Genomic DNA, 20,754 nt, shown 5'->3' with positions numbered 1-20,754 from the left:
TTGATCTGGTTTCAAAGTATAAATGGACGACCAACGTGCACAAACATATTAATTAGTAGGTGGGATAACCGAACTGAATTGTGGACTTGGATGCATTCGGTTAGCAGATCTGCAAATTATTTATTTGTGCACGAAATCTTGGGACATTTTGCCAGTTTGGGGTGGTGGCGGGTCACTTTCTTATCTCAAAGTAATTTGTTGTTGGTTTCTTTTTCGGGAGGGGAAGGGGGGGGGGGTGTATTGTTGTTTGTTTTTTGTTTATATTTGTTTTGGGGGGGGGGGGGGGGGGGGGGGGTGGGGGTGGACTTTTTTTTTCTTTTGTTGATTTTTGTGGTTGGTAATTTTGTTAATTTTTTTTTAATTTTTTTTTTTTTTTTTTTTGGGGGGGGGGGGTATTTTTTTCTTGCAAGGACAATACAGATTACATGTGATAGGTCTGATATGGTGTGTTTTATAACACGATTACAATCTTCATGAAATTTACCTTGTCATTTAAATTCATAATATTATTTTAGTCATTACCAATTTGTGCCACTTAAATCATTGTATTTCTTTTGTTTTGTTTTGGGTTTTTGTTTTTTTTAAATTTCTCTTGTCGCTCTATAATTATCTATGTGCTGTTTTACTGCTGTTTATTATTATTGTTAATATCATTAATATTATTATTATTATTATTATTATTATTATTATTATTATTATTATTATTATTATATTATTATTAATATTATTGTTATTACTATTATTATTATTATTACTATTATTATTATTATTATTATTATTATTATTATTATTATTATTATTATTATTACTGCTACTACTACTATCATATTATTATTATTATTATTATTATTACTATTATTATCATTGTTACTGTTATGTTTATTATTATGCTTATTAATGTTCATGTGACGGAATAAATTTGCTTCCAAATAAATAAAAAATTGGTTCTATTTTGCACGTCTGTAATGATATAGAATGAATGGAGTTGACGTCATTCAGCCATGATTTATTGTTTTATGACCGCTACTCACCCAGACACCAGCACAAGATTCCACTAAGAAGAATACACTCCATATGTTCAAGATTTTTAAAAATAACAGTGCCTAACAGAGAGATGATTTACCAGCAAAAAAAATATCATCTCCCAAAAATATAACTATACATTCGACTATCTCCCTTCCAGTCAAGAACTCCGGCCAGGGCAAGACACAGGAAGTACCTCCCTGCCCACCATGAGGTCGGGAACCCCACCCAGGTCGAAAGGATTAATGTTGAATGATTGTTTTGTTTTTAAGGGTTTTACGGTGCTTGCAACACATTTAGGTCAGTCATAGCAGTGCCAGTAAAAAGGAAGAAAATGAGATAGTAAAAAGTTCTAAATAAGTCAAAGGGGAATTGGTTCAAATAGGAAACAGATGTAGATTCCAAGAGCACACTATCAGTGTTCTTAGTTTGAGATCACCTAAAAATCTCATCCAGACACAAGCACAGCTCCCCACTAAGATGATGAATGCACTCAAATTTACAAATCATTAATATAACAGAGAGATGATTTACAGGACTAAAAATATCATCTCCCAAAACTAACTATACATTTGACTGTTTCCCTCCCTGCTAGGGTTTCCGACCAGGGCCAGAACAACCAAGTAATCTCATCCCAATACAAGAAAGAAAGCATGTAGGAAAACAGATATGGGGAGATAAAAGACACAGTGAATGCCTCCCTTACCACTATTGGAGATCTGGAATCCCACCCAGAATGTTGAATGTAAAAAAGACATTATGTGTATATATATATATATACATTTCACAAGATTATCAAAGCAACAACAAATCACTATCATACTTTGATCCTGCATTCGAAAATGAGATAATTAAAAAATTATCAGTCCCCCAAATAAAACGTGATCTCTCGATGTTGTTCCGACTTGGCTAATTAAAAAGTTCAAATTCAAAGAACTACTCGCACCATCAATCATGTCAATTGTCAACGCAAGTCTTAAAAATGGCGATTTTCCAGACAGATTAAAACATGCCATAGTACAGCCTCTGGTAAAAAGATCGTCACTGGAACCCAATAACATCGGAAATTTCCGACCAATTTCCAACCTGCACTTCGTTTCTAAACTCATCGAAAAACTAGTAGCAAAAAGATTGAATGACTTTCTGACGACGCACAATATATGCTGCCAGTTTTCATGCTGTACTGGACACAGCACAGAAACCACTCTGTTACGTGTCCGCAGTGACATAATTAATTCTATGGACCAGGGTAAATACGTGTTGTTGGTTTTGCTGGACCTCAGTGCGGCCTTCGACAACATTAATTCAGCGACTACTGAAACATTTTGGAATGAATGCTGCGACTCCTTTGAAATGGATTTTGGCCTGCAAAACAGAGTCTGTTCAACTCGACTCGCCTAATGGACATACTATATCAGAACACCATCAACTTCATCGTGATGTCCCTCGGGGCTCTGTTTTGGGTCCACTTCTGTTTTCTTTCTATACAGCACCACTGACGTACATCATCGAGTCATTCAGTATTAACTACCATCTATACGCCGATGACACGCAACTATATTCCGCTTTTCATCCAGGACAAGAACAGACAGTGAAATGAAAATGGCTGCTTATCAATTAAGACTTGAATGTTAGAAAATAAACTAAAATTAAATTATTCTAAGACAGAACTGTTATTGATTGGCACCAGTAAACAAAGGAAAAGATCAATCTTGATAGTATTGACATAGGCGACTCAAATTTGAAGATAGAGAAAACTGCAACTATAAGAAATCTAGGCTCATTCTTTGATTCTGATGCTTCAATGCAGAATCATATAACAAATACCTTCCAATCGTGCTTTTATCACTAAAGAAATATTGGTAAAATTCGACATCTTCTTGATGAGAGCACTACACAAATTATTGTTCATGCTTTGGTAACCAGCAGGTACGACTACTGTAATTCATTGCTTTTAGGCGCGCCTGCCAAAATGATACGTTTGCAAAATATTCAAAACAGAGCCGCAAAAATGATGAAATAATCCAATGACCCTACAGAAGAAATTCTATATAATCTCCATTGGTTGCCATTTAGTGAAAGGATTGTTTTTAAAACTTGTAATATTGTTCATTTAAAAAAATTAAATTATGACATCGTCGCCTGGGCATTCCACGAAGGAATATAGATAACCCATCAAACAAGATGTCTGATGTCAACAGGAATCACCCATGTTGTCCAAGTGAGCAAATTGGGGGTTAATAATTTTGCTCAAGGAAAAAAAACAAATAGTGCCTGAAGCAGGGCTCGAACCCGGGTCCTTCGGGTCCCAGTGCAATGCCTTAACCACTCGGCCACTTCGCCCCCTATATTGTTCATAAATACATAAATAATCAAGCTCGAGTGTATCTCGTGGATTTCCGTCAACATTATAATCAACACGACCACTAAGGTCAGCTGAAGTTGAAGATTCTCTCAATCGTCCCAAGAACCAGATAATCCTTTAGTAATAAGTCTTTTTCTGCAAGTGGTCCCATCTTGTGGAATGCGCTCTCCCCAGAAGTAAAACTAATTAGGGATAGTCAGTCCTTCAAAAAGCACCTTAAGACAGAACTTTTTTTTCCAGAGCTTACGAATAGCTCTGCTTACAGAATACGTCTTATATATATATATCATTTTAATATTTACCACAATGTTGGAGTCAGTCTACATCGTTGTTTCAGGCCTTTTCAGCCATCGTCAGGATTGTGTGTTCGCTCCATTGCTACATATCGAGCATTATTCGTACCATATTTGTATCCAACACGATTCAATAAATATATATATATATATATATATATATGATAGTAGGCAAAGAAAATAATGAAATGCCCTTCAATTTGACAACCAAATGAGAAAGCATGTTAAGCAACCGTAGCTAATGATTAACACAAAACAACATGACACTAAATCTGTTTGAATTTATATATAAAGATTTATTTACAAATTATGTACAGTTCTAAAAATCATAATAACAGTCAACATTCACATCTATTTACTGGAATGGAATGAACAAAAAAGTAATTAATATCGAGAGAGATACAGTGGAATCCCCATAACGGCAACACTCTTAAAGTCATCTTATGCTTTAACTCTCTCCTTACCATCTATAGGAAATAAATCGTCACATTTGTTAGGATACAACCAACATTTTTCTTATTCAAATTTCTTTTGTACATCATAAAATTTTAAGAAAATGAGCAGTGTGTTGTAGAGCATGTTTCGCTAAAGAAATTATGTATCGCAAGAATTTTATTGCTATTGTGTCAGAGTGATAAAAAAAAAATATATTTTTGTGTTAGTTGGGTGTGAAGTTTTGATTTTGGGGAAAATCCTGAAAATGGCTGGTACTGGTAAGGAGAGTTAAAGATTGGTCCCGAATTGAATTTTCTGTTCTTCGTCTGAGTGTGTTCTATTGATACTGGATAAAGTTAACTCATTCAAGCCTATCCCTCTACCTGTATGATGGCGTAGCCATCGTTAACATATAGCCTGACACTAGAACCCTCTTTAACGTCATTTTTTAGGTTTGTGTAGCGCCTTGTGAGTTGTCGTTAGTAGAGCTCAAGGAAACAAGTTATCTCATTGGTTGAACTATTGAATACAACTCACGATTTGTTTTCTTTTGTGGCAAAAGACTGGCATTTTGACGACAATTTTTGGTCAGTGTCAGGCTATAACTTTACGATGGCTACGATGACGGCCATGCTTCCAAGAGATTTTGATACTTTTCAGGTTGGAAAAAAAAAAAATACTCATTTACTCGATCTAAAAGAAAATTGACGTGTTCAAAGATTTCTTCAAATACCATTATCTTGTAAAAAATTTTAAAAAGTAGTTTTAATAATAAGCATATACTTCGTCTCCAAAAAATCCAAATAATGCGGAAAATTAGCCAGTCCAATACTGAGATTGTCGATGTTAGGGTTGAGTGAGTTAACGTAGCTTAACTTTAAATCAGACCTGCCTACTTGGAATTGGGGAGAAAATTGTAGTTTCAGGGGTAATAATGCAGTAGAAATTATAACTCCCCGTAATTATTTTTTAAAAAGGGTTTTACGGAGCTTGCAACACATTAAGGTCATATCAGCGTCAGTTAAAAGGAAGAAAATTGGAAAGTAAAAAGTTCTAGAATTACAATTAAAGCACCCAAGAATAAGCAAGACAAAGGGGAACTGGTTCAAATAGGGAACAGATGTAGATTCCAAGAGCACACTATCAGTGTACTTAGTTTGAGATCGCCTAAATGTCTCACTCACCCAGACACCAGCACAGAATTCCACTAAGAGGAATTCACTCAAATGTTTACAAATCATATGTTAAAATTTTTTTAACTAACAATACATAACAGAGAGATGATTTACAAGGAAAAAAATATCTTTTCCCAAAACTATAAATTCAACTGTTTCCCTCCCAGTCAAGGACTCCGGCCAGGGTCAGGATAAAGTAATCTCATTCCAAGACAAAGACAGAAAGAAATTTGGAAAACAGATCAAGGGGGATGGAAGACACAGTAAGTGCCTCCCTGCCCACTATGGGAGTTGCTTAAAGTTAAAAAAAATAATCGTAGTTTTAAGGGGCAATAACACAGAAGAAATTATAACTACACCTAAAAATTATTATCAATTTGTGTTTAAATACATTAAATTAATGCTTTAAAATCCTTTATATCCTATCCCTGGCAACAAAACTTCGTTTTCAACAAGTTTATTGAATTAAAAATATTTATATACAAGTGTCATTTAGGACCCAAAAATTCGTAGTTCTACAAAATCTTCGTAGTATGTAGACAGGTCTGGTTAAAATCAACCAAGTTTGTTGGTCCGGCGGTGGTGGCTCTACTTATCAGGATTCCACTGTACACCTTACGTATACACACACAATTAAAATGTGACCTTAGGTGTCAGGCTGGCGGTATTATGTTGGAGGAATGAACCAGGTGGAGAAAATGATAATAAAACTTTATTGTCCAAAGACATGGAAATTCATCTTGGTTCTCATGGAGTTAATGGTCATTTTTTTTTTTCATTATAAGAGGCTGTTAGTTTGTTTTGATTTTTATTTTGTTTTTTTTCAGGGGGGGGGGGGGGGGGAGGGGAGAGAGGAGGCTGTCTGTTTTGTTCTTTTTTCTTTGCCGGGGAGGGGGAAGGGTTGGTTTAATGTTTCTTGTTCGGTTATAAAATTTGAGAAATCAAAGTCATTTTCCTTGATAAAGGCGTTTTAGTTAAAGCCAAATTTGATATAAAGTTGTGCTTAAAATCCAAGTTGATGCAACGAGTTCACCCCGACCTAATAATATCGTTTTGAATGCAACGACTGGTCACAAAAATATTCGATACTGTCGGATCGGATCTGAAACATTCAATTCCCTTGTACTTGTACAGAATTCCAATACTTAACACTTTACCATACAACAAATAAAACATTTAATAGAATGAATAAAGATGGCATCACTTAGCTCTTACATATTGTGTGTTTTTTTTTTGTTGTTTTTTTTTTTAAAAGACAGTCAATATAAAGTGTTAAGTTCTCACTAAATTCTCCTTGTCGAACTACAAACCGTTTAAGGTCACACAAAGTTATGTGTGTTGGTACCATTTACAGGTGGGAAGAATAGTGAGTATTTTACTCAAATGCATACCATCAATAGACTATAAAATTTTCTTTTATAGAACAATGACTAAAAATAAAAATGTCTCAGTTATTTTTGATCAATTCTTTCTAACTAAAACACAAAACAGTGATTTTTATTAAAACGTCAAACATTCTTTTTTCTAAAAATTAAATGCATCAAGATGCCTTCCAAAAACAATGCAAGTGTTGCTGCTAGAAGCTCGAAGAAATAATGAACAGACGGAATGAGAGTTTCAATTTAATTAAGAAGACATATAGTGTAGAGATTATGGGGTTTCCCCTATGTCAACGGAAAAACAATGAATGAAACGCTACAGATGAATGAGAAATAAGAGACTGGCGTTGTTAAGGCAGATAAACAAAACAATTTGCTCCTCTCTCTCTCTCTTCGTCTTTAGTTTTTCATTCATTGCACCAACACCCACGTTGTTTGTTTTTAAGGGTTTCACGGCGCTTGTGACACATTTAGGTCATATCAGCGACAGTAAAAAGAAAGAAAATGGGACAGTAAAAAAAGTTATAGATTATGTCATGCACTGACACATATTACTCTTTGGTGTCCCGTCTTGTAAAAAAACACAGGCAACATTGAACGACAATGTTGACTGCAAAACTTTGCATTGATAGGAGAATTTGATTACTGGAAGTTTTGTTTTTATGTTTTTAAGGGTTTTACGGCGCTTGCAACACATTTAGGTTATATCAGCGCCAGTAAAAAGGAAGAAAAGGGGATAGTAAAAAGTTCTAGAATTACAATTAAAGCACAAAAGAAAAGGTGAGACAAAGGGGAATTGGTTCAAATAGGGGACAGATGTAGATTCCAAAAGCACACAGTCAAAGTACTTAGTTTGAGATCACCCAAAAGTCTCATCCAGACACAAGCACAGGTCCCAACAAAGAGGAATACACTCAAATGTTTACAAATCATATAATATAATATGTAAACTAAACATAATACAATGCATAACAGAGAGATGATTTACAAGGAAAAAAATATCATCTTCCAAAACTATAACTATACATTCGATTGTTTCCCTCCCAGCCAAGGAACTCCGGCCAGGACAAAACTAAGTAATCTCATTCCAAGACAATGACCGGAAACAATTGGAAAACGGGTTGGGGGGATAGAAGACACAGCATGTACCTCCCTGCCCACTATGGGAGAGCAGGAACCCCACCCAGGATTACTGGAAGTGACGGATACAAATCAATAGTTATAACAAAAGAAAGAAGAAAAATAGATTACCTAAAATATTGCATTTACATTCACATATAAACGTACACACACACACACATGTATATACACTCATACTCTTTAAAGACACATAAATAACTTAACATTTCATAACATAAAATATCATATTCATCAACCCACCATCGGCCCACCCATTCATATAAATATAATATCACTTACCAACATTACACACACATAAACATAGATATATATATACATACACTATACACACATGATACAACAGCTTATCTGTCATTTCTACATAAGGAAGGCAAGGCGTGAAAGAATCTTAAAATCACTTTTCAGATTTACTCCATACCTAGAGGTAATCTCTTGTGGGTTTTTTTTTTCTTTATATGTGTGTGTGTGTGCGTGTGTGTGTGTTTTTTTTATATATAATAATAAATTCCCTTTATTCATCCCTAAAGGGAAAATTTATCTTTAAGGTCTATTACAAGGAAAGACTGGAATAACCCAGTAATCAGCCTCAGTGCAGCACCGCAATGTGAGCTAAGGCTAGGTGACTTGCTCAGGCCACACAGCGTGGCGGGTAGTTGAACTCGATAACTTTTCCAGTACAAGGCCTCTATGGTTCTCACACTACTATGTTATGACGATCGACCCAATCAGCAAAGTCCGGTCCACATTCGTGCACCGTCGCGAACCCGCCGGGTAACATCATCACAACACACCTTTCGACAAGATGCTCTGCCGTCTCGGGTTCTTAGTACAAGGCAAAACCATATAGCTGAGCCACGCTGTCCCATTTGTTTGTTTTTTTAATACAAATATAAAGTATATAGTATAACATTAACTCCGGCCAGGGTCAGGACAAAACTAAGTCTGTAATCTCATTCCAAGACAAAGACAGGAAGCAATTTGTAAAACAGATATAGGGGGATAGAAGACACAGTAAGTGCCTCCCTGCCAACTATTGGTGGTCAGGAACCCCACCCAGTTCTTTCTTTTAAATTTAATGCAGAAAAATAAAATTCATTCAAAAACTGACATGAGTATCTGTAATTATAAATATTGAATGAAACGCGCATCTTCTACGCAAGAAAATAATAAATTTTCTACGCAAGGAAATAATAAATTAACAATTTATTGAGATCCTCTTATATTCTTAGATTAATTGACCTCTCGATCACTTTTTTATTTGCAGGTTGCCTTTCCATTAAAAAAAAAACATTTATGGCTTACAAATATACAACACATCTCACTGCAGGGCACTAAAGATTAAACCTCAGAGACAAGGTGAAGACCGTTTATTTTACCCGCAGTTACACACAACTGAACACCACCAGCAGACAAGTAAAGATTGTACAGGATTACAGAATACTACAGTCCAAATCTACATTTTAAAATAATAATAATAATTTTTAAAATGACGTCCTTCTGCAATGGCACCATTCAATCCCGTTGCCTAGGTATTCCATGAAGGAATATAGATTATCCATCAAATAGGATGTCTGATGTCAACAGGAATAAACCATGTTGTCAAAGTAGATATTTTCTTTAATGAAAACAAAAAATATGAAATACATTTCACATTTTATAATATTGAGTACTCATTTATAATATATATCTGTGGCACAAACTTAGAAAACTGATATAAAATTAAACGGGTTTTCTAAGTTTGTGCCACAGATATAAAGAAGTCAAACTGTCTCTGACATATACGACGGATGAAGCTACAAATAGTGAAATTAAAACAAGATGATAAAAATCAATATTCAATCAGATGTTTCAGTGAATGACATAATCAGTCGGATGGTGAAAAAGTTTGAATTGAAATATTGCCAAGTTTAGTTAGAAGGCCAATTTTTATCCAAAATGAGTTCTTGTCATAAATGATTAAATCAACCTTTTTGTACATCTTCATGAAATAGCAAGGCTTAATTTCACTTCTAAATATTTACAGCTAGTCAAGTTGAAAAAGTATGAAATGTCAGAAAAGTTGCCGGATACCCTTTCCCATACATCTGATCGTAACTTCATGAAAAATCACCCGATTTACTTCAAATAAAGATTAAAATGCTCTAGTAAGCATATTCTTTCAGAAAATGGAAAAAAAAAATAATTCAAATCCAAAATTTTCACCTTCCGACTGATTATGTCAATTATGTCATGCACTGGCACAGATAAGTCGATCCAACTCATAATGGCATTACCTACAGATGAGAATGAGATCAAACAGCCATGATGAAGATGTTGGCAACGGTAACATTGGATTGGTCTACACACTCCTAACTCATCAGTTAGTGTGCTAAATGTTGTAAAATTGAGTTCAACTTTATTCCTTTTTTTTTTTAACTTCTTCTATTTGTAGGTATGAAAGGAACAGAATAAAAATAAAAACAAATCAAATTTGAGAATTGATTCTGATGTCAAAAATTGTACAAGTTCATGGCATCCTCCTCCAGGCTCAGTTCTTTCATATCGTCCTTTACCCTATCCAACCACCTAGTCTTTGAGTGACCTTTTTTCCCCCTTTCCCGCTAATTGTATATATATCCAATACTTTCCTTCCCACATACACCCTCTCTGGTCTCTTAACATTACCAACCCATTTCACTCCATCGCCTCTCATCTTTATTGATACATTTTTCACTTCAGTCAAACTTCAAATCTGTTAATTTCTCACTTTATCTTTTCTTGTCGAGCCAAGTGACCATCTCAACATCCTCATTTCTGCCACCTCAACTTCTTTATCTTAATCTTGTTTCTTTGTTGCAGCTGCTGTCTCTAGTCTATACAACATTTAGAACATTATAAAAGAGGTATTCTTAAGTGCACTGCAATGTACAGAAATACTATATATATATATATATATATATATATATATATATATATATATATATATATATATATATATATATATATATATATAGACAATCATGGATAAGTTAATCTATCTCATAGCGGCCTTTACGACAGACTAGAGCTGCTTTCAGGTTGACCAAGGATCCCCCAGCGGTGATGAAAGCTAGACAAGCCGTCACTATGAGACAAACGTAGGCTGGGAGAATACTGCCGAGGTAAATGTTAGAGTTGTCTATATCGCTCTGCTGGTTGAGTAAGGTCTGGAGACATGAAATAAACAAATTAATGAATAAATGAAAAATCAGAGAATAAACAGCTGTAAGATCTTTAATTCGTACCCAAAAGGTACCAAGTTTGATTCCCCTCAAGAGCACTGTGTGATGAAAGCTGTGTAAAATGAGTACTTGGCTGTTAACAGCGTTGTCTCTGTCAGAAAAAAAATTGCAACATCGCCTAGCAGGCGTCAAGTCCCGTTCCACTTTTTACGTGTTGCTGTTGGTCAGGGACCCTTTGTAAAGCACTTTGAGCACGTTTAGTGGATATTGCTCTATATAAAAGCTCAAGCTGTTTTTTCTTTTTTTTTTTCCACTGTAATAAGAGAATAATAAGAGCTGAGCTAAAATAAATGCCCTAATTGAGTGTGGTGTTTCATTGTTCTTGCCTAAAGGTTTTGAGCAGTAAGATTACTTGTTAAATATCTTATTTTATTCTTTATAAGTTTTTTTTTTATTTGTTTTGTTAATAACAATGATTAATAACATCATACCTGTGTACCAAAAGAAGAAATACTTGGAATCACCATGGAGATTGTCTTTAATATCTTAAACTTCAAATATTTAAAAAAACAACAACTTATATCTCCTAATTCTGATCAACTGGTCTTTCAACTCCCTTTTTTATTCATTTGGTTCACTCCGAGGTAATACTAAATATACAGACCTGCCAACCTGTCCCATTCTAAAAGTGGAATCAGAACGCCAGAAAATACAAATTTGAGACCAAAAAAAAATAGGAATTTTCTGAACAATGGATAATTCTGTATCAAAATGACCACAATCTTTGCCACCAAACACGTAAAGACAGTATTCTGGCACAGCTGGCAAAACTACACATTATCACATGTGTTAGGTACTGGAAGGGAAAGGAGTGCAATTAACTTTCCTACTTATCTCCCTTTTGGCTATCATAAAAACAAACAAAAAAAACACTTTTTACCCCCCCCCCCCCCCCCCCCCCACCCTTTTTTTATTTTATTCTTACCGTTATCATCATTTTTGAAAATCGGAATCAGAGACAATGACAGAATAGTTGAAAAAGAAAGAGAGTGAAAATAGGAATGATTCCCCCAAAAGTGGAAGGGTTGGCAGGTATGCTAATATCCATAGGGGAGGCCGGCAAATCTTACCAAACAAGAGATGACAAGATGTGAAACAACGACCAGGGCCACTCTGTAATAGACTCTCCTATCCAGAGCGTCAAAAAATATGATGCCCCAGCAAGTGTGGAGCAGGATGAAGCTGAGAGTCAAGAAAGCTGAGGGGGGGAAAAAAAGCAACATTAATAAAAATAATAATAACAACAACTACAATAACAATAATGATAACAATAACAATAATAATATAATAATAATAAAATATAATAATAATAATAATAATAAATAATAATATATAATAATAATAATAATAATAATAATAATAATAATAATAATAATAATAATAATAATAATAATAATAATAATGAACAATGACAATAACAAAAGCAACAACTACTATAATCATCATCATCATCATCATTATTATTACCGTATTCATTTTTATTATTATTATTATTATTATTATTATTATTACTACTACCATTATTATTAAAGAAAACTTTACATACAGGGCTGGAAAAATCCTGACAAGTGCTTCAAAATTACAGATTCTTTAATTAGTTAAACCCTTTGATATAAATCATTTATCCCATGCAGAGAACTATTCTCCCACCTGTCTTGGTTTAACCTGTAGTGAAGTGCGGCTATGTGGTTTTGTGGAATGACATTCGCGTTCCGATCGGAAGGTCCTGGGATCGAGCCTCCCTCGGCACATAGTTGAGCCCTTGGAAAAGGCTCTTTACTCACATTCTCTCACCGTACTCAGGTGTAAAATGAGTACCTACCCGTTAACAGCGTTGTATATGTTGGAAAAAATTGTAATGTCGCCTAACAGGCATCATGTCTCGTTCTACATGTTATGTGTTACTGTTGGTTACAGAGACCCCTTGTAAAGTGCTTTAGCACGTTTAGTGGATATTGCGCTATATAAAAGCTCAATTGTTTTTAATTATTTAAAGTGAAGTCGTTTTCATTGTGCTTGCCTAAATAAAGATTTTGAACAGTAAGGTTCTTTGTTAAATATTTTACTCTTTTTTTTGTTCTCTTTTTTTTGGGGTTTTTTTTGTTTTGTTAATAACAATGATTAATAACATCATACCTGTGCTCCAAAAGAAATACTTGGAATCACCGTGGATGCCGATGGTGCCAGGACCTGACATATCAGCCAAAACGTTGATGATTGAGAAAGCACCGGATATCAATCCAAAACCAAAACCAGAAACTGTAAGTAGAGTTGAAAATTTTTTTAAAAGATGATGATGATGATGATGACGATGATGATGATGATTGTGATGATGATGATGATAGTGATGATGATACATGTGATGATGATGATGATGATGATGATGATGATGATGATGATGATGATGATGATGCATGAGATAGATTATCTGATTCGTCTGTAGTGTTTCATTCATCCTGTTTTGTTTATAAAGGGGAAATCGAAACGTCCATTGTATCTGTTTTCGTATATTAAATGGAAGCTTACATTCAATTTCACACTGTTATTTATCTCTTCGAGCTTCGAGAAGCACCATTGACACTGGAAGACATAGAGTGGAGACATCATCATGAGAAGAAGGTGGAGATGGGTAGTACATGTTATAAGAATGGAGGAGGGAAAAATCAGGGGGGGGGGGGGGAACTGCTCTACATCGGACATCAGAAGGAAAGACAAGAAGAGGAAGGCCCTGGGCAACTTGTAGGACCAGTGAAGGGGGAGGTGAGAGAGTAGGTTGAAGAAATGGAGCTCCCTGAAGACGATGGCCACAGAGGTCCTTCATTGCCGCCCTACATGCCAACAGGAATAACCCAGGACCTTCCGATACGAAAGCATGTGTCATACGACAAGACCACATAGCTGCAAGTAAGTAAAGTAAGTAACTAAGTAAGTAAGTAACATATTTATAAATCGCACTGTCCATTATATACATACCATATGACATGATGTGCTTGTTGGAAAAATCCTTGGGTGTGACATTTGCATTATCTGACTGCTGGGTCATCTTTAGCAAACCATCATTAGCCATTCTATAAATAGAACCATTGAAATTTATGTTTATGGTGCAGTGGGGAATAAATGGGCAGCATTTCAATTTTGTTTATTCAAGTATTTCCTTTTTTTTTTTTTTAATGACAAAACTATAAACAACTACTCTTTGTTGTTACTAAAAATCAATAAGATATACTCATCACAGCTATCTATAAAAATCAATAACAGACTTGCAACGTTTAACAATTATATTGTGCAAGGAATTCTGATCTCTTCTTTTCAGGTACGGGTAATCCTTTTAGAGAAACTTGCATTTCGCCTATTTTCATGTTCCAAAAAAAAAAAAAAAAAATGGATTCCAAAATGAACAATTCTCCACGGTGAAACAATATCCCGTCATAAAAGCTTTCATTTTTGATAATGAATATTAAAGGTTATACCATATTTAATGCATTCTACAGCAACCTTAGTTATTTCTAACATCATGAGCCATATAAAACCAAATTTAGACTTCATACATTTCAATTCACCCTTTGTATATTTAGGTTCTTACAATAGCCATCAGTAGCTTTGTCCAGATATTAAATCACAATATAATTAAGTCCGTTTTGGATTGGTGAGTGAAAAGTGCCTTATGCATTGTCACAATGTAGCAATGACTATGAAAAATGTTTTTTTCTCTTTTTGAGGAAAATTTTTGTCTAAAATCAAAGCCCTATCTCCACTGAGTAAAAACGTTTTTGAATTTTGAAAATCCATTCATAAATAAACAAGTTATGCAGTTTCAAAGGTGTCATTTATTTGGATGACCCGCAAAGAGGAAAAACACGCGAAAATATGGGACGCTTTTACGGCATTTTTTTTCGACCTTTGGTTGTATCTTGCGTAATAAGTGGATTAAAAGATTGAAACTTGAAGAGAAAATTAGGATGGTGTTTTGTAAAATACGGGAAAAGTACTCGTCATATTCATATGAAATTTTACAACCAAAAAGAAGAAATGTTCATGTATTACCTTGTCAGCGACAAAACCTCCACGCCTGGTAGTTTTAAAAATATTTTACTCCAAAGAGTAAAAATCTATTTTTAACGGTCTTCTGGTAATCGCACGAGTTTTGTCGCTTGACATAATCTAAAATGACCTTTTTTCTAACTGTGTGCCAAATTTCAGTCATATTCATCGATAAACAGCGTCGTAATTAATTTTTTAAAATAGCATATACACAACGGCTTCGTCCCATATTTTGACGCGAATTCGGGCACTTCGTGAGCGAAAAAGAGGCCCAAAGATTTGTGCGGGATAGTCATTGCTACACAATGTGACACAATGTCAGAGTCAGTTGTTTTGGTTTTTTTTTATTCCTGTGACTTGCTGGGTCACTGCCATACTATGCACATGCTCATTTTTAATACATTTTTTTTTTCAATTTTGAAAAGTAGCAAAAGTCTCTAGGATTGAGTGAGTTAATGTTTATTACTATTGTTAAAAAAGAATGGAACTGGAATTACGACTGGTGTTTTCATTACATGCTATTGTAAAGAGTCATTATAAATTCAACAAAAATAAGAAAATGATGAGAAGAATACTTCAATTTTACATACGCATTTAATAGTGTTTACAGTGTTTTGAAAAATAGATATATAAAGTCCAAGCCTGTATTGGGGACATTGCTTAATTGGGATGATTTGCCCTGAACCGAGCCATCCCAATTAATCGGCTCAGACTGTATAACAAAGCCTGGCTGTAATACAATGAAACCCAATCTAGATTGGAACTGAGTGACCTTGAAAATTATTTTGTGTTCAAGTTCAGGGTTCCTTATCAGCAAAAGCGATTTACCCATCACTGCAGATTTTATACAATTATGCGGTGACATTCTCCATTGTTGTGGTATTGAGTTGAAAGATAAATGGTTCACAGTTGACCAAATTTGTTGTTGTTGGTAATTTCTAGGATTTCTAATGAGAGAGTGTTCCATTCCTTGATGGTTTTTGGGAAGAAACTGTTTCTATATACGTTGGTTCTGTGTGTTGGAATTGCGAATTTACTGCTGATTGATAATTTCTTGTGAATATACAGTGTTGTTTTGTAAAATACTGTGGTAGAGTTACTTCTGTTTTGTTGGAATGTACTGTTCTGTGGAGAAGTTGAAGGCATTTTTCTTTTCCACCTAATCTCCATGTTGATGTAAACTGCCAAAAGCATCATGGCTGAAGATACTGTGCGCCATTTAAGTATAAGAGTATATTATTATTATTATAATTATTATTATTATTATTATTATTATTATTACTATTATTATTATTATTATTATTACTATTATTATTATTATTATTATTATTATTATTATTATTATTATTATTATTATTATTATTATCATTATCATTATTAATATTACTATCATATTATTATTATTAATTATTATTATTATTATTATTATTATTATTATTACTATTATTATTATTATTATTATTATTATTATTATTATTATTATTATTATTATTATTATTATTATTATCAATATTACTCTCATCAATGTTATTATTATCTCTTGTGTATATCATTTTGCAATCCAAGTCAGTAATCCTGCAATATCCTTAAAATAATATCAAAATATGCAATGCTTAATTCGTTGTCTTAAATATTAGGACTTAACTATTAACTCACCTCAGAGTTTTCCAAAAGAGGTATCTGAAACCTTCTTGTAAAATTACGGAAAAAACTAAACCAAAGGCAAGTTTGTCTCTTAATGGCACGACAGCATACCAAAGTAGCGATGATATCAACAATGATAACAGCCAGAAAAATCCACTGAAAACAAAATCGAGAGCATGCAATGAAATCATTGAAACAATTTTTTTAATAAATTATAAGAACCTTATAAGATATTCCCTAAAAAAAAAAAAGGTAACAAATGGATGTTCTAACTCGGATTATTTTCACTGTAATATTATAACCCTCTCCTTACCACGTGCAGCAAAATTGTCACATTTGTTACGACACAATATACATTATTCTTATTCAGATTTATTTTGTACATCACAAACTTTGAAGAATGATCCTTGTTTAATCAATAAGAGCAATTAATTTAATTGTAGAGAGCTTGTTTGAGCTTAAAAAATCAATTTTTCTGCTGGGTAAGCTTGCCATTTTGGGGAAATATTGCAAATGATCGGTCAGGAGAGACTTAAGGAGGACATTTTTCAATTCAAATCAATCCTAAATTAAAGAAAAATCTTTTAATATTTTATTTTTTAAAGTTGAAATTTTGTGTGGACATGACTCTCAGATTAAGGTTCTTTGTGAGTTCTCCACTATAGACGAAATAAACAGTTTTTAAGTCGCATATCATGTAGGGAAAAAAATGGCTTTTGACAACTGTTTAACTTAACAAAAAACAAAAAAACAAAACAGTTTTAAGTCACATATCATTATCATGTGGGGGACAATTATAGTCTTTAATATCTTTTTAACTTATCGATCTCGTTACCATTGTTATACCACATGTGATTTCTCTCAAGCAGTTTTGAATCATATTATGTAGGATGTATAGGCAGACTCTTCAGATTACAGGATATAAAAGAGAGAGGATGTATATGATCTTTATTGCCGACAAGCATACATTTTCACTACAGACAATAAAATACCATCACTCTGAAACCAGAAGATCAATTACACAAAGTATGTATCCAGTCCTCTGGAAGAGTGGTTTTACACTTCAAATGAGATTGGAACCAGTTATTTTGGCACCACACTTTCGTTCCCTAATAGTAATTAAAGTGATAAAAATGAAAGGAAAAATTGTAATATCGCCTAACAGGCAGCATGTCCCATCCTACAGGTTAAATGTTGCTGTTGACCAGGGACCCCTTGTAAAGCGCTTTGAGGACATTTTAGTGGATATTGCACTATATAAAGCTCAATTTTTAAACAAATTTTTAAGGAATACCAGTTTAGATCACTGAAACTAAAACTAAAATCAAGCGAATGCCTAACCTTGCCATGAGTACAATGACCCTCATTGGATCTCTAGCAATAGTGAAGAGGAACAAGGCAAATGGAAGACCAAATGCGATGAACGTGCAGCCAAAAAATTCCATCAAAGTCATTTTGAACAGGTTCTTGAGTCACTGACAATCTGAAAATTAAAAAGTGTAAAAACATCTTAAGACATTTTTATTGTAACATGTAAAAACATTTTAGCATTAAATGTAAACAATATAATTTTCAAGTTACAGTTAACTATCATTTCATCTCACAACAATTTAGATTATTTTCATTAAGCTATTGTGAAAGAGGACATGGTATTTCACGATTTAATCATCTGAAACTTGAAGAAAGCCTTTTAACTTAAACCATTAAACACGTGAATGATGAAGAATATAATGTATACACAGTGGGCCACCACTCAAATCATTTGTTGTCTGGGTAATTTTTTAAAAATTTGTTGATATTGAATTAACATTGTTTCTTTCTTATTTCTTCCCCATTTAAACACTTTTTAAAAATGCCCCTTGTCCTTCACAATTGAGGAGAAAAAAAAATAACTACAAAAAATCCAATGTGACAATCTGGTTGCAAGTCAAAACAGTGTCATTAGTAAAATCTCCTTGCATGGTAGGGACCACACCCTTATGAGAGACCCCATTTTCATATTCCTTGAAAACACATTTAAGAAAAAAACAGGGCAAGTTTCAAAAAGGTGTTTGTGAATAATCACAAGCCATTTTGGGTCAAAACCGTCTGTCAATAATCATGGCAAATTTTAAAAATCATAGTAAATAAAATCAGATTCATCATAATTCAGGAGTCCGGATATCTCTGTTGGTTGAGCACTCGATTCACACACAAAAGGACCAAGATACATCCCTGATGCAGTCGAGATTTTTTTTTTCTGACCTTCCAGTCTACTCAGTAGTGAATGGTGGGTAACTGGGTCTGTTAGATCTGGTGGAAACTACTTTGCACTAGAAAGTGAATTATTCGTTTCAGGCTATATAAACCTGGATAATCTCCGGCTATGGCTCCTCACGTAGGACTATTTTTTTTTCATTATTATTGATATTAATTCAGTTATAGTTGTATGATTGAAGTTGAAGTGAGTTATTGATACTGGAAGTGGATGGACCATCTAAGTTTTCCTATTCTGTATAAGTATAACAACTAACAACGGTCTACGCCGTAGACTACGGTCTGTGTCTGATTCAGATCAATTTGCATTGGACAATATAAGTATAAGTATCAAGTGGAGTAAATGAAATTGTCATGTCGTCATGCCATATAAAACCAACAAAAGCTCTGCTCGCGGTCCAGTCGGATTAATTTCCACTGAGAAGTGAGTCAGGCAAGTGTCTGAAACAAACATATATAATAGTCATTAGCATGAATCATATCAATCTGTCAGGACAGCAGACAGTTGGTGAGAATAGCTGTGCATGTGCCCCTGTCCCTGAGATGACCCAACTTGGAAAAAAAAATTCCCCAAAAAACAATTGTGATTCAAGAACATCAGAATAATTTTCACTTCACACATAAACCAGTTACCTTCAAATATTTAAAACTCTCAATAGAATATTTATAATACTTATGCACTCCTTTACTTCCTCAACTAAAGTGCACAAGACAATGATCAACGTAAGTAAACAGTAAACAGTCAGTTGATCGAGTACTCTTCTTTTGGAGGTAATTTTATCAATGATGACTATCGAGACGCTCTCCGGTTATTGCAGAAATTCTTCTTCTTCTTCTTCTTCGTCTTCGTCGTCGTCGTCGTCGTCGTCGTCGACATCGTCGTCTTCTTCTTCTTCTTCTTCTTCTTCTTCTTCTTCTTCTTCTTCTCCTCCTCTCCTCCTCCCTCCTCCTCCTCCTCCCTCCTCTCCTCCTCCTCCTCCTCCTCCTCCTCCTCCTCCTCCTCCTTCTTCTCTTCTCTTCTTCTTCTTCTTCTTCTTCTTCTTCTTCTTCCTCTTCTTCTTCTTCTTCTTCTTCTTCTTCTTCTTCTTCTTCTTCTTCTTCTTCTTCTTCTTCTTCTTCTAAATGAAATTTACATAAACTAGGCTTTGTTTTGGTAAGCTTTGTCAATATCGTCTCTATTGTAGTTTTGAAAATAAAAGAGCCGCGTCCAATTCTATGGCCGCGTAAAGACTTTTCCGGCTACCCTTGTATATATCATCAAGAGATGAAGTGAATAGAAAAGTGCCAGAAAACAATAGAGAATATTTTTTTTTTTTCGCGGCGGTGATGGGTTTGAACTTGCGACCTTATTGGTACGACAACTCCGCCTGGCCGGTGAGAGTGTGACTCTACCGTATCCACGAATCCAAAAAAATTCGTATCAAACTCAGGTCATTAATTATTAGAGCTCTCTCTCACCGACTACTGGAGATCGCGGGTCTAACACACAACCATCGCGAAGTTACCTGGCTAGCAGTTAAGCTTAATAGCCAATATTCTCAACACAAACATATAACATAGAAACAACTGAGACATTGAGTATGCTCCGGTATATGGGGTGAATTTTTAATGCAGAAAAGTGAGTGGAGCAGGCACTTATGTTGGTAACAACAAGAGATGAAGTGAATAGAAAAGTGCCAGAAGACAATAGAGAATAATTTTATTTTTCGCGGCGGTGATGGGGTTTGAACCTGCGACCTTATT

The 20,754-nt window shown here is 34.4% G+C and overlaps 1 protein-coding gene across 1 annotated transcript; it reads right to left on the bottom strand.

Annotated features, from left to right (window-relative positions):
- Positions 1–10,807: 10,807 nt before the first annotated feature.
- Positions 10,808–19,745, bottom strand: LOC144977861 (gamma-secretase subunit Aph-1-like). The gene is made up of 7 exons (XM_078923265.1): positions 19,645–19,745; positions 18,097–18,238; positions 16,768–16,911; positions 14,044–14,138; positions 13,207–13,329; positions 12,141–12,268; positions 10,808–10,995 (listed from the first exon to the last, which is right to left on the bottom strand). Exons 2-7 carry the CDS (start codon positions 18,207–18,209, stop codon positions 10,819–10,821), a joined length of 780 nt encoding a protein of 259 aa, XP_078779391.1. The 5' UTR covers positions 18,210–18,238; positions 19,645–19,745; the 3' UTR covers positions 10,808–10,818.
- Positions 19,746–20,754: the final 1,009 nt, after the last annotated feature.

This window comes from Berghia stephanieae, chromosome 8 (assembly GCF_034508935.2).
Source record: "Berghia stephanieae isolate SIO BIC M18660-M18661 chromosome 8, UCSD_Bste_1.3, whole genome shotgun sequence".
Classification (NCBI taxonomy): Eukaryota; Metazoa; Mollusca; class Gastropoda; order Nudibranchia; family Aeolidiidae; genus Berghia; species Berghia stephanieae.
This window is presented reverse-complemented; position numbering and strand designations above follow the sequence as displayed.